The sequence below is a fragment of the Tenrec ecaudatus genome, chromosome 13 (genome assembly GCF_050624435.1).
Source record: "Tenrec ecaudatus isolate mTenEca1 chromosome 13, mTenEca1.hap1, whole genome shotgun sequence".
Lineage (NCBI taxonomy): Eukaryota > Metazoa > Chordata > Mammalia > Afrosoricida > Tenrecidae > Tenrec > Tenrec ecaudatus.
In genome coordinates this window covers 37561064-37574579 of record NC_134542.1, presented here as the reverse complement: position 1 = coordinate 37574579, position 13516 = coordinate 37561064, and the positions used below count along the sequence as shown (strand labels likewise).

General features: G+C 43.2%; 1 protein-coding gene across 3 annotated transcripts in view; it reads left to right on the top strand.

Annotated features, from left to right (window-relative positions):
* CASP8 (caspase 8) overlaps positions 1 to 13216 on the top strand; it is a 44689-nt gene extending 31473 nt beyond the window's left edge. For 2 of the 3 annotated variants that reach the window (XM_075529008.1, XM_075529009.1), the window contains exons 3-9: positions 1942 to 2047; positions 2981 to 3119; positions 3225 to 3269; positions 8116 to 8180; positions 8664 to 8805; positions 10487 to 10988; positions 12846 to 13216. In XM_075529008.1, the coding sequence (XP_075385123.1) occupies positions 1942 to 2047; positions 2981 to 3119; positions 3225 to 3269; positions 8116 to 8180; positions 8664 to 8805; positions 10487 to 10988; positions 12846 to 12978 (1132 nt within the window). In that variant the 3' untranslated portion in view covers positions 12979 to 13216. The remainder of the gene's footprint in view (positions 1 to 1941; positions 2048 to 2980; positions 3120 to 3224; positions 3270 to 8115; positions 8181 to 8663; positions 8806 to 10486; positions 10989 to 12845) is intronic. The other variant, XM_075529010.1, reaches the window with a different exon arrangement.
* The last annotated feature ends 300 nt before the right edge of the window (positions 13217 to 13516 follow it).

Here is a 13516-nt window from a genome sequence, read left to right as displayed (position 1 = left end):
GATTTCTGCTTGTTAATCTTATATCCTGCTACTCAACTACTCTCCTCTGTTGTTTCCAGCAATCCTATTGTGGATCCCTTATGTATTGAGAACAATACATAAAATCATATAATTTGCAAATAGCAAACATTTCACCTCATCTTTACCCAGTCATACACCCTTGATATCTTGCTGTTGCCTTATGGCACTGGCTGGACTCGCAGCACCATGTTGAACAGAAGTGGAGATAAGGACAGCCTCGTTGGGTTCCCTTGTTCAGTGAAAATGTTATCAGCTTTTCTCCGTTGAGTATAAAATTGGCTATTGGTTTTTTCGTATATGGATTTTATTGTATTGAGGATTTTATCTTCTAATCCTATCTTCTTGAGAATCTTTATTAGGAATGAGTGTTGGAAGTTATCAAATGCTTCTTCTGCGTCAAGTGACATGACCATATAGTTCTTGTCCTTTTTCTTGATGTGGTGGATTACATTGTTTTTCAAATGTTGAACCATCCCTGAGTCCTTGGTGTGACTCCCAATTGGTCATGAGGTATTATTTTTTGATATGTTGATGGATTCTATAGGCCAAATTTTGTTGGGGATTTTTGCATCTGTGTCTCTGAGAAATATCAGGCTGTAATCCTCTATCCTTGTGAATCTTTGCCTGGTCTTGGTATGAGGGTTATGCTGAATTCATAGAATGAGTTTGGGAGTTTCTGTCCCTTTCTATGTTCTGGAAGAGTTTGTATAGGATTAGTGTCAGCTCATCTTTAAATGCTTGGTAGAATTCCCTGTGAAGCTATTTGGATTGGGGCTTTTTCAGTTGGGAGTTTCTTGTCTGTTTCTTCTGTTCTTCTGTTTTCCAGTTCGTTTACGCCACTCTAATTGCTATGGTTTCTTTTCTTTTGCTGAAGGAAGGATTATGTTGTTGACTCTGTTCTAGCTGCTGGAGGTGCTGTGGTAAGGTGCTGACCACAATTCTCTCCTCTTTTTTCATGTGTGCACTTAACAACGTTTCCTGTAGTTATTGTTGGGTGCCTTTGAGTTGATTTCAAGTCAGAGCAACTCCATATGATGGAGTGGAAATGCCCCACTGGGATTCCAGGCTATCATCTTTATGGGAACGGATTACCAGGCCTGTCTCCCGTAGCGCCAGCAGAGGTTGTGGGTTCAAATGGTCAAGCTTTCCATTAGTAGTTCTTAAGCATTATGCTAATAGGGCTTTGTAGTGGGATGTTAGCCAGTAGCTTTCTGTGTCGTTATGACAGGCTCTTTATAAAGACTCAACTTATACATCATGGTTGTTGTGATAGGTATGTTTGTTGTGCCAACATGTCCAATGAACACATGTGAGATTAGTTGAAGGGCAGAGAGATAAATGGCTCGGCAAGCCTTGCCTCTCGCTCTTGCTCTTTGATCATTGGACCAGTGTGCGGCTGCCTTGCTTGTTCGGTGCCTCCATTTGCAAACTACACTACCTGTGGGACATCTAACCCGTGGACTCTGTTGCTGTAACTTGAGGTTCCTTCAAGACCTGCTTTGCCATGCTACCGGAAGGTACATCTCTTGAGCTGGGGACTGTCGGACCTTGTTATCTGGCTGACTGTTGGTGACCTTCTTGCTGTTTGCTGCCTGTGGCCGGATAGCCTGAATTGCTCTACGGAGGACTACCCCGCGGCCCTCAAGACTTGAAGGACTGCCAGTGTACTAGCTGTCTCACGGAAGCTGTTGCACTGAGCCATTTGTACTGCTTTATAGATTAATGAACTGTTTATTTCTTATGTTATCTATATAAATATATATAAAATTATTAGTGTCCTGGTTTTGTTTTTCTAGAGAACCCTATCTAACACAGCTGTTGTCCAGGGAGCTCATTGGAATTGGTCTACTGTGACACCATATATCAAATGGGAATTGATTTCAGGGGATATTTCTAAAGTGTCTTCATTTCTTATTACAGAGTCATGCTTTTTCAGATTTTTGAAGATGTGAGCACAGAAGAATTAAAGGCCTTTAAGTTTTATCTAAACCAGAAGATTTCCAAAGAGAAACTGGATCATCATGCGGTAAGAGTATGATCCTGCCAAGGTTCCTTCCTGGGAATTAGGTCAGGAAGCGGGGGTTTCTGAGATTGAAGAGGAAGATTCCTTGAGAACAAGTAGCCCAGAGTCTGACTTTTTAACCAGGGCAAAGACAGTTGCCAGGCATACGGTTGTAGGCATAAGGCCTTTGCAGATTGTAAAGTGCCTCTCTCATTCCTTACCAGGATCAAGGAGAGAAGGTGGGTGGGTGGTTGAAGCACAGCCTAGCTTGGGTCTATCAGTGTTCAAACAATCCTGGGCCTGAGGCAATCGCCCGCTGTGTTTGTCTACAGGAGCTCTGTTGGTGTAGTGGGTTATACATTTGACTGCTAACCACGGGGTCAGCAGTTCAAAAACCATAGAGACAGTTCTATCCTACCCTAGAGGGTCACTGGGTTGTAATAGATTCCGTGTATGTGAATTGTTGGTTTTTCTAAACAACCTGAAACTTAGAAAAGTGGCAGATGGACAGGGGAGTTAAGGGAGTGCCAGGGAGGATAGGGAGTGACTCAGGCCTGGAGGGGCTTGGTTGCCAGAGACAAAGTTGAGATATGAAGCAGTCCCCATCGCCCTCATCCTGGAGATCTGCTGCTGTGTGTCAGTCATGCACCTCAAGCTGCTTCCCAGTTGTCACACAAAGGCAGCAAGAGGCTGTTGACTCAGCCCATGACCTGGGGACAGGGTGAGGATAGATGGGTTTCTCTCACTCGTGTCCTTCTGGGCAAGCCAGCGCAGACCCACTCTCTCCCCAGCCCTGGGTGCTCGTTGGCTTTATAAGACCAGCAGGCCCTCTCAGGAGGATCTATGTGGGAAGCCAGAGAGAGCCTTTGGTTCAGAGCAAGAGGAAGTAAAATAATCTAATCTAAAAACCAGCATCGCCCAATCCACTTTTCCCCACTTTGTTTCTCCTCCTCTTAGACCCTGCTCGATATTTTTGTAGAGATGGAGAAGAGAGACATGCTTGGAAAAGAAAATTTGGACCTCCTGAAGAATATCTTTGGTCTGGTCAATCAAAGTTTATTGAAGAAAATTAAGGCTTATGAAGAGTTAAATGAAGGTAGAGGTGACCTGACAACAAAAAGTGTTCTTAGATGACAAATCTTTCTATGCTGCAACTGCTTCTAATCGAACCTGGTGGGGTGGGTTTCCTTTTTTAATTCAGAGAGAAGAATGTGCCCTGAGAGGAATCGGGATGGATGTTCAAATGGTAATTCTTGGAGTTAAGTTTTCACTGTTTCGTTACTTGATTTACTCTCAGATAGCCTTTTGCATTGCCGCCCCAAGCTTTCTCCATGTCTACATTTCTGTAGACTTTCTCTCCTAAGATCAGGACGAAACCTAGTGCCCGCTTATTGTCACCTGCTTGACTCATTGATGGAGTCAAGAGTCATCTGAAGACTCTGGCTCCATAGGCTCAGACTGACCAGTTTGCAGTAGGGTGCAGAGCATGTCAGTCATGCTGGCCTTCCTACATTTTGGGGTTCCTTCCTGCCTGCCTGCCTTCTTTCCACCTACCTTGCCCTGCTCCTCTCTCTCTTTCACTTGTTTTTACTCTCATATGTTCTGCCCATTGAATATTCTGGGTAGCTGGATTCAAGGAGCCCTTTAGAGGCTCCCTGTCATTATGATATGGTGTCAACTGAGCAGTGTAGACTTCTTAGAGGATAAATTAGCCCCTTCAGAAGTGCACAGACATAGATGGAGGAAATATTGAGAAACAATGTTTCACATTTTGACCTTTTTGTTTAATAAAGTATCCTATGATTTTGAAGTAATCATTTTTACTTACCTTTATAATTGTGATGATTATGCCCTCTTAGTGGATTGGCCCTTCATTAATAGTTAATGCCCTTTCTTATCTTTTATGGTGGATTTTGCCTTCAAGGCTATTTTCTCAGAGGTAATGTTACCATTCTTGTTCTTTGGAATCTTTTCATATATACATCCTATCCTTTGTTTACCCGCTGCCATCGAGTCGATGCTCACTCACAGCGACCCTCCAGGACAGGGTAGAACTGCCGCAGTGAGTTTCTGAAACTCTTTACAGAAATGGAAAGCCTTGTCTTTCCCCCTATCCTTTGAGTTTCAGTTTATTTATGTCTTTGTGTGTATGGGGTGTCTTTTATAGACCTGCTGGGTTGACTAAATCAGATTACATAGCCACAGTAGTCAAAACAACCTGGTACCGGTAAAACAAGAGATGCATAGCCCAGTGGCTCAGAAAAGGAAGCCCAGACATAAGTGCATCACCTAGTGCAACTAGTCTTCGACAAAGGACCTAGAAATATCCAATAAAATAAAGACAGTCTCTTCAACAAATGGTGTCAGACAAACTGAATTTCCATATTCAGAAGAATAAAACAGGACCCATATCTCTCCCTATGCACAAAATACAAACTCAAGATGGATTAAAAACCTAGCATGAACCCCAGAGCTAACATGATCATCAATGAGAAAACTGGGACAAACTCGAGGACCCGATTGCAGGACATAAAAGGAGCACACACAGCAGAAGACAAATAACTGACTGGGACATGCTGAGTCACGTCATTTACGCACATCAAAAGACCGGACCAAAAGAGTAAAATGAGAACCCACGGGTTGGAATCTTTTTTTTTTTTAACCAATGACACATCAAACAAGGTCTAATTACCAAAATCTACAGAACTCTACAACAGATCAATAAGAAAATAACCAATGACCCAATTAAGAAGTGGCCAAAAATGAAGTACAAATGGCTAAAAAAAAACATGAAAATACATGAACAATGACTACCCATTTGTGAAATTCAAATTAAAAACACAACCTTACACTCACAATGCTAGCCCAATTAAAAACAAAACTAAACAGACACAAGAAAGTCTGGAAATGGTGTGGAGAGAATGAAAGTTGTATGCACTGTTGGTAACTTGTAAACATATACAACCATTATGGAAAATGGCATGGCGATACTTCCAGCAATTGGGACTTGAAGTCCCATATGATCCAGCAATTCCAAATAGGCATGTACCCCCAAAGTATTGAGATACAGCAGGAGTGGGTATATGCTCTCCCATGTTCATAGCAGCAGAGTTCACAATAGCAAGAAACTGGAAGCAGCCCAAATGCCCAAGAGTGGAAGAATGGATAAAGAAACTGTGGTTTGTACACACAATGGAATGCTATGCATCCCCCCAAACAGTGATGAAAGCATGAAACACTGCATGGCATGGAAGGACCCAGAAACCATTATGTTGACTGGAGTTAGCCAATCACAAAAGGACAAATATTTTATGAGTCCACTATTATAAGGAGAAACACCAATTAAACAACTCTTAGGGAGCAATTCCCCAACAAAGGGTAGAACATCTGCCTACAATCCAGGAACCATACATCAATCCTCGCCTTAAGTGCACATCAGAAAATCTACCCAGAAAGAGTTGCCCCACCTCACGATGGCTGGGGTCACTCCTTCACGAACTGGGTAAAGGGAGAGGATCATCCACTGGAGGCCATGCAACATTGAGGCAAGCATCAACAAATCAACAGGCCCTCCACAGGAATGCGCGGAGAAGCTTGTTGGAAAATCAAGGTGGCCAATGGTGGGGAGCCTCAGCGTTTCAGAGGAGGCACTAATAGTTCTGTGGGTGGCTATGGTGGGTAAAGGGGGAGGAGCAATCTTACATCAGGAGAGATGCTAAACAAGAAAGGGAACAGAAAGGGAGAATAAAACCAGTTGTATGTTCTGGGGAGATACTTTGAATAACTTTTGTTTTCCCCCAACCTTTGCGGAATCACACCATGGGTTAAGCACTGCGATGTCTCCAGACGCTGGCTTTACAGGGCACACAAGGGCCATAGCAGAAGGACTGGATGTGGATGCCTGAGGCAATGAACTGGACCCCACCTCCACTCTCGGTAGCCCATCTCTGAGTGATGGGAGAGGAAGCAAAGGATGACCTTGGGTGGGACCCGGCTTCATGGGCATCCAATGAAAGGGGACCCAGAACCACCATATATTTAGTATTTCAATGCTCCCCTTGTATTAATATGATGGGCATTTACTTGATAGGCAAGAATCTGCCCTTATAAGAAATGTTACCGGAGAATTTCCCTACTACCAATCCCCATGCTCAATGTAAATAGAGCTCAATCAATTAAGAAATCAATCTGTACAAAGCAACAACTCATGGATTGCACCCCACAGTTGGACTATACTTGCATAAACTCCTCATATCAACAGTATCTTAAATTCGATGCCCTTGGCTAAATTAATGATGCATTAAGGCAGGGGTCCGCAAACTTTCTAAACGGGGCCAGTTCACTGTCTGAGACCCATTGGAGGGCTGGACTATAGTTTGTTTTTGTTTTTTTAAAAACTATGAACAAATTCCTCTGCACACTGCACATATCTTATTTTGAAGTAAAAACAAATGAGGCAAAAACACCCGGCGGGCCGGATAAATGTCCTCGGCGGGCCGCATGTGGCCCGCGGGCCGTAGTTTGAGGACCCCTGCATTAATGCAATCACCTTGTACTCCAGGGGAATGACTGATTTTTTCTTCTTATTATTTTTGTTAGTTTTTGTCATAACATGACCATCAAAGTAAACCAGAGTCAGTCATAACCCACGAACAAACAGCTGGATTCTGGGCTCCCAATGAACCCTAGCCCCAATCCAAGAGCAGCTAGTTCTTATCACATGGCCCTACTTGATAAATGCCTTCACGAAGAGATCACTGAAGAGAAGGGGGCTACAGCAGCCTGTGGTGAAGAAAGCAGATGGTGTCTGCCTATCAACTGGGCTAGTGGCAGGGGTCTTAAAGCCTTGTCTGCAAACAAGCAGCCCTCCAAGGGAGCTGTCGATTAAGTCCACAAAGAAGAAGCACACCAGCCTGTGTGATCCAAAGATCATGATAACAAAAATCCAAATATGACGAAGGGAGAAGTATTAGAGCTTAAATTGTGAACTCCCAATTTATAGAAGACTCTGGAGGACAGTGAGAGTATCTAGTCAGATGAAGCCACTAGCAGAACCCCTCTAGCCACAAGGGAGGGACTCAAACAGATTTACTTTCGGACAGATACTAAACTTGATTATAGTGGATCGAACCACGGTATAAGATGATATCTGATCAGTTCATTTCCCTCTTGACTCAACGTGCATTCACTCTAGGAGTCTTCTTCTCTGGCTTTTCAAATATTGCTGGTGGTCTTTTCTTTCCTACTCTTTATATTATTTTTTTCTTTTTTATGTTTCATTTTGCTTTTGTTTTTTATTGTTTCTGTTAGGCTTCCCAGTTTATGAAGCACAGCAGGAGTGGATGCATAGAGACAATACATGATGCAGTGGTTTATCGGGCATGGGAGGTTGGGAAGGTTGAGGGGGATTGGGGAGCAAACAATGAATGCAGGAGTGGGGGAGCACTAGAACTGAGTGTGATGATGTATATACAACTCTTTTTAAAGGCAACTTACCTATGGAAGGGTATGATATGTGAATTTTTTATCAAGAAAACTACTAAGATGAAGAAACCAAAGTTGACCCATGATTATCATGGGTGAAGGAGGAAGAGTTTTTGCTTAGGGGGCATTGAGTTTATGTTAACGGTGGTGGAATATTTTGGAAGAGGAGATCAATCATGGTGGCACAACACGAAGCGTATAATCAGTGGCACTAAATTATCCGTGTAGAAGTTGTCGAATTGGAGAATGTTTTGTGTGTATGTTTTTGCGACAATTAAGAGAAATAATTACACTAATAGAACTAGCGGTGAGTACAAGGAAGAAGAAAATGTTCTGAAAATGTGGTTGGTGACGGACCTGCAACTCTCTGTGATGTTGCTAAACTATTTGGATGGTATGATATGTCGATGAAGTGCCAATAAACTGTTAGACAAAAATAGTAAAGTCTTGGAAACCCAGTGAAACAGGTCTGCTCTGTCCTATGGAGTTGTCATGAGTAGGAAGTGACTTGCTAGCGATGGGATATTGTTGTATGTGCTCCGTGTGTCTTTATCAACGTTGTTTCTTTGCCGTGTCTCATTTTAGTTGAATCTCTTGATTGCTTGTAGGGGAGGAGTTATTCAAAAATATGACAATATCTAACTCTTCAAGTCGACAGAAAAGTGAGCTACAGGTACTCGTACACTTTCTATGAATCTTTCCCTTTGATTTGGAGATGCTTGTTATTGCATTCATTAGCTTTTTCACTACCAGATAAATCAATAAGGGGCAGAATTTCATTATGAACTTTGGGAAATAAAAAAATCATAAAACGACAAATTTTAAATGTGGCTTTCTGATATTTAAAATGTGGTCTCTTCAGTTTCCAATGAATTAAAATCTAATTTAAAAATAAAAGACAAAGGGATTGGAATGGCTGAAAGATAAAGAAGGTAGGAAGCTTCCTACCTAATCTTTCCAAGATCCTGGTCGGCCTGAATAAGGGGTGCTTAGCAGGAATTGGAAAAGCAATGCCTTGTCTTTTAGCTTGATGTCTGGGGCAATGGAAGCCAGTTTGGTTGAGGAGACCGTCCTAACATCCCCCTGGGGGTTGTTGGTTGAAATCTCGAGTGTTCGAGCCACAGCGTCAACTCCTTGGTTGGGATTTATTTTCCAGACATCAGACAACGTTTACCGAATGGAAAGCAAACCTCGAGGATACTGTTTGATCTTTAACAATTATAATTTTGAAAAAGCACGAAAGGAGGTGCCCAAACTTGCCCACATGAAAGATAGGAATGGAACACACATCGATGCAGGTACAGTATAACCAAAAATAGAGAAGCAAACTATTTCTTAGGCCCATGTTTTTATCCAACGGGAGGAAACAGAAGTTGTATCAACAAGGCCAGATGCTAACAAACAAAGGATGTGACTGTATTTCCCTGTGAAAATGAAGAGCAGCCTAGCTCTGTTAACTTGCTGATTCTTTTAAAGTGTTGTTTTTCCAAAGCAAGGTATAAAATATTCAATCTTACTAAAAGGCTTAGAGTTAAAAGCAGCAATAAGATTTGTTATTAATTCAGCTCCACCCACTCTTCACTTCCTGACTTGGTTAGATTCCAAAGACCAGACGACTAGGCACAGCTGTGCTTCTGTGAAATGCTTTAGGCACCTGGTGGAAAAAAACTGCCGTGGCATCACGACCACTTATAGAAGACGTGTGTATAGAAATCGGGCGATTGACTGCAGAAGAAGCTACACTGGCCAGTACATATTTTGGCGCTTCAACTGTTAGACCTGTTTCTGGGTATATTTGACCTGCTGTTTCAAAAAAAAACATGACCAATTTTCCTCTATCAGCTCTAGTTTTTGAGATACAGAACATATGCCGCTCTTCACTCTGCTCACTCATAAAAACTAAGGATATTTTAACTCATGTTAGTTAGCCTGAGACAGTGGAAGTGCCTGCTGGCTTCATTTAAAGTAACTTGTGTTGAACTAAAACTTAGGCCAAGTTATACTTCACATGGTGCCCTTTGGCCCACAGATATATTTGATCAGTGCAAATTACATGAACTTGGCAATCAAGTATCACTTCACCTTTATTAGCAATGGACTAGCAAGCAGTTCCAATTTTGTTATCGTAAAAGGGGGCCATAGATAAGAGTTACTGTACAATCATTAAGGAACTCTGACAGTGTAGTGGGTTACGTGTTTGACTGCTAACCACAAGGTCAGCTATTTGGGTTTTTATGGGTCAGAATTGACTCAATGACAGTGGGTGCTTTTTTTTTTGGTTTTGAGCATAAATTTCTCCACTTTAAAAATTTTAACTTTTTTTCTGATTAAGAAATGCAATTATTGCTTAGTTTGTTAGTAAGTCTAAATGATCATTTACAAGCATATCTTTCCTTATTTGACTCGTGATTTGGGAACGTTCTCAACTGAGGGTAATAAATATTCATAGCTATGGAAACCAGCTACAAGGATGAAAGAGCACTGGTGGAGTAGCGCATTCTAGCCTGGGCTTCTAGTCACAAGATCAGCAATTTCAACCCACCAGTCGCTCTGAGAGGGAAAGATGAGGCTGTCCGCTTCTGTAAAGATTTTAAGTCTCAGAAACCCAAAGAGGTTTATGTGAGTTCAAATCGACTCTGTGGCAGTGGGCTTAATTTTTTTAATGGTATTCTTTAAAAGGAGCCTTGATAAACACAGTGGTTAAAGCAATTAGCCGCTGACCAGAAGGCTGACTGATCCCACCAGTTGCTCCACACGGGAAAGGCATGGCAGTCTGTTTCCATGAAGCATGACATCCTTGGGACTCTCTTGGGGGCAGTTCTACTTTGTCCTATGAGTCAGGTTTGGTTTGGGAGTGGTTCTTCAAATTCTGGCTCAAATTCTCACTTGACCCGTGTTAGACCCATTCGGAGTGTTCTCCAGCTCTGGCCTGGGGTCTGGGAAGTGCTGTGCTATGAGTTTTCTTTGTTTGCGTTTCAGAAGCTTTGAGGAAGACCTTTCATGGCCTTCATTTTGAGGTGCTAGAGTTCCAAGACCACCCAGCGAAAGAGATCTGTGACACTCTGGAATACTACCGCAAGATGGATCACAGTGACAAGGACTGCTTCATTTGCTGCATCCTCTCCCATGGAGACAAGGGCGTCATTTATGGCATTGATGGGCAAGAAGCCGCCATCTCGCAGCTCACCTCTTACTTTACTGGTTCGAAGTGCCCTTCCCTTAAAGACAAACCCAAAATCTTTTTTATTCAGGCATGCCAGGGGGATAACTGCCAAAAGGGTGTAGCTGTTGAGACTGACTCAGAGCAGCAAGAAGCTGCTTTAGAACCGGTCCCCCCATCTCAGAAGCACTACATCCCAGATGACGCCGACTTTCTGCTGGGGATGGCCACTGTGAATAACTACGTTTCCTACCGAAGTCCTTTGGATGGGACCTGGTATATCCAGTCCCTTTGCAAGGAGCTGAGAGAAAGGTGTCCTCGGTAAACTGCTTGCTCAGTGTCCCCAAGGGTCATCCCACTGGTCTCCCCTGCTACACCTCCAGACCCAGAGCCCATCAGAAGGCGCTTTGTGCTTAGGGTTCACAGATCAGACCAATGTGCAGTGCTGGGGTGGGGGTGTGATGTGGGGGGTTGCTTACAGTCACCTCTCCATATTGACCTACGGGTCATGTGGATGTGCTTCCCAGGTCTGTTGCAAAGCGAGAGAGATGGCAAGTATGCCGAGTGCTAACATCTGAGTTCGTAGATGGAGACACTGAGAAACTTACCGCGAACTTTGACTTGTTCTTCCCTCAAAGGCAACCAGGGTATCCCCGCTCTGGAGGCTGGAAAGAGAGCTATGTAGCTCAGCCCTTCCAAGCAGAACATGACTGAGAAAACCCAGCTGATTTTGGAAGTAGTCCAAGAAAGTTCTCACAGTTCCAAGAGTAAACATCCCCTGTCCTGGTCAACAGTTTTATGCTAGCTAACCAAATTCCAGTCCAGCCACACTGGTGCACTGGGGAGCTAAGCTCATCACCAGAGTAGCAAGCCTTTATCTTTTCACAGATTTGAACTACTTGAAGTGAAATGTGGGCTGATCGCCTTTCCTTGTTCATTACATGATATACTTCTTTCAGCTAAATGATGGTTTCCTAGGCCATGGATTGCCCAAGTGCACACACACCTGACAGCGGAAGAGCAAGGACTCTTCTTCAGGATTCCTTCCAGTCCTGTATCACACTATGCTTTGAGCGCATGCAGAAGGAAAATATCCCATGGCGGAGAAGGGGTTAGAGCAGCGGGTCTCCACCTTCCGAATGCCGTGACCCTTTCATACAGTTCCTCATGTGGTGGGGGCCCCCCAACCATAACATTATTTTCACTGCTCCTTCATCACTGTCATGTTGCTGCTGTTATGAATCAGGCGACCCCTGTGAAAGGGTCGTTCCACCCCCCAAAAGGGGTCGCGACCCATGGGTTGAGAACCACTGGATTAGATGATGTTTTCCTATTGTGAGATGATGGATCCTGTAAGATTCTGAGGGCTAGCTGCAGTAAGTGGAAGGGTAAAAAGCTCCAAACATCCAAGCTGATAGGCTGCTGAGAAATGGGTAAGATTGGTTGCAGGGGACTTTCAATTTTCATTGGCCCAGCCTCAAGAGAGAAAAGTCTCAGTGATCTCTACCAGTAAAGGGTATGTCGTAGGAAACCCTACGTGTGCTCTCTCACATAGGATCACTGCTGGAGCTTAGAATCAAGTCCACAAAACCCAACAAAACCAAATTTAGTTGTATCAAAGATGAATTTCCCGAAGCAATGGTTTATGAAACAGTGTTGGGGGGCCCTCAGGGGGCTGTGGGCTAAGTGATATAGTGTATGGAGCAAGTGAGATAACACAGAAGTGGGGGTGTGTGTGGAGAAACAAAGTCTTATGCTGACATGGAGGTTTCTGAAAATGAGTAGGAATCCACAATAAGTCAAAGATAAGTTACTAAGCTCTGAGACTATGCCTTTATTTGGAAAGCTGGGGTTGGCTGAAATTTCCAACAACAAACCAATGGCTGTTGATTCAACCCATGGCAACTCCACATGTTAGACAGCAGAGCGGGGAACCAGGATTTTCTTTCTTCCAGGGCAACACTGAGTCACTGTGAATGGCCAGCTTTTGCACAGTAGCTGGAGGGCTAACCATTTCCACTCACTAAAGGCCTTGGTTTTAGGTTAGCCAGTTATTATTGCAAATGCTTGATGTCTTGAGGGACAGACTATCCGTGTCATAAGGAAACAAACAGTTCACTGGATTGTGTTTTGTTTTGTTTGTTTTCCACTCCATCACCATGTTATGCTGTTTTTCAGTGACGACATTCTCACCATCCTGACGGAAGTGAACAAGGAAGTCAGCAGTAAGGATGACAAGAAAAACATGGGGAAGCAGATGCCACAACCCACTTTCACACTGAGAAAAAAACTCTACTTTCCTCTTCATTGATATTAGCATTGGTCTTTCTTTTTTAATTTTTAATCATTTTATTGGGGGCTCATACAACTCTTATCACAATCCATACATCCATCCATGTGTCAAGCTCATTTAAACATTTGTTGCATCAGTCTCAAAACATTTGCTCTCCACTTAAGTACCTGGCATCAGCTCCTAATTTGTATCCCCTCCCTCCCTGCTCCCCCTCCTTCATGAACCCTTGATAATTTATAAATCATTTTGCAATATCCTTCACTGTCCGACGTCTTCCTTCATCCACTTTCCTGTTGTACATCCCCCAGGGAGGAGATTGTGTATAGATCCCTGTAATCGGTTCCGCCTTTCCACTTATAACACTACACCTACTCCTCACTTACTACCTCATTAGCTGACATTTTGCATTCATAACAGTAGGAAGAGTTCTACGGTCTGTTTTGTGCAGTGTTTGCAGTAGCAAAGGGTGAGGTGGGAGGTGAGAGTGGACCTGGTGTGATCGCTAAGATTGTATATCAACTTGGCTGGACCATGATTCTCTGTGGTTTGGCAGTGA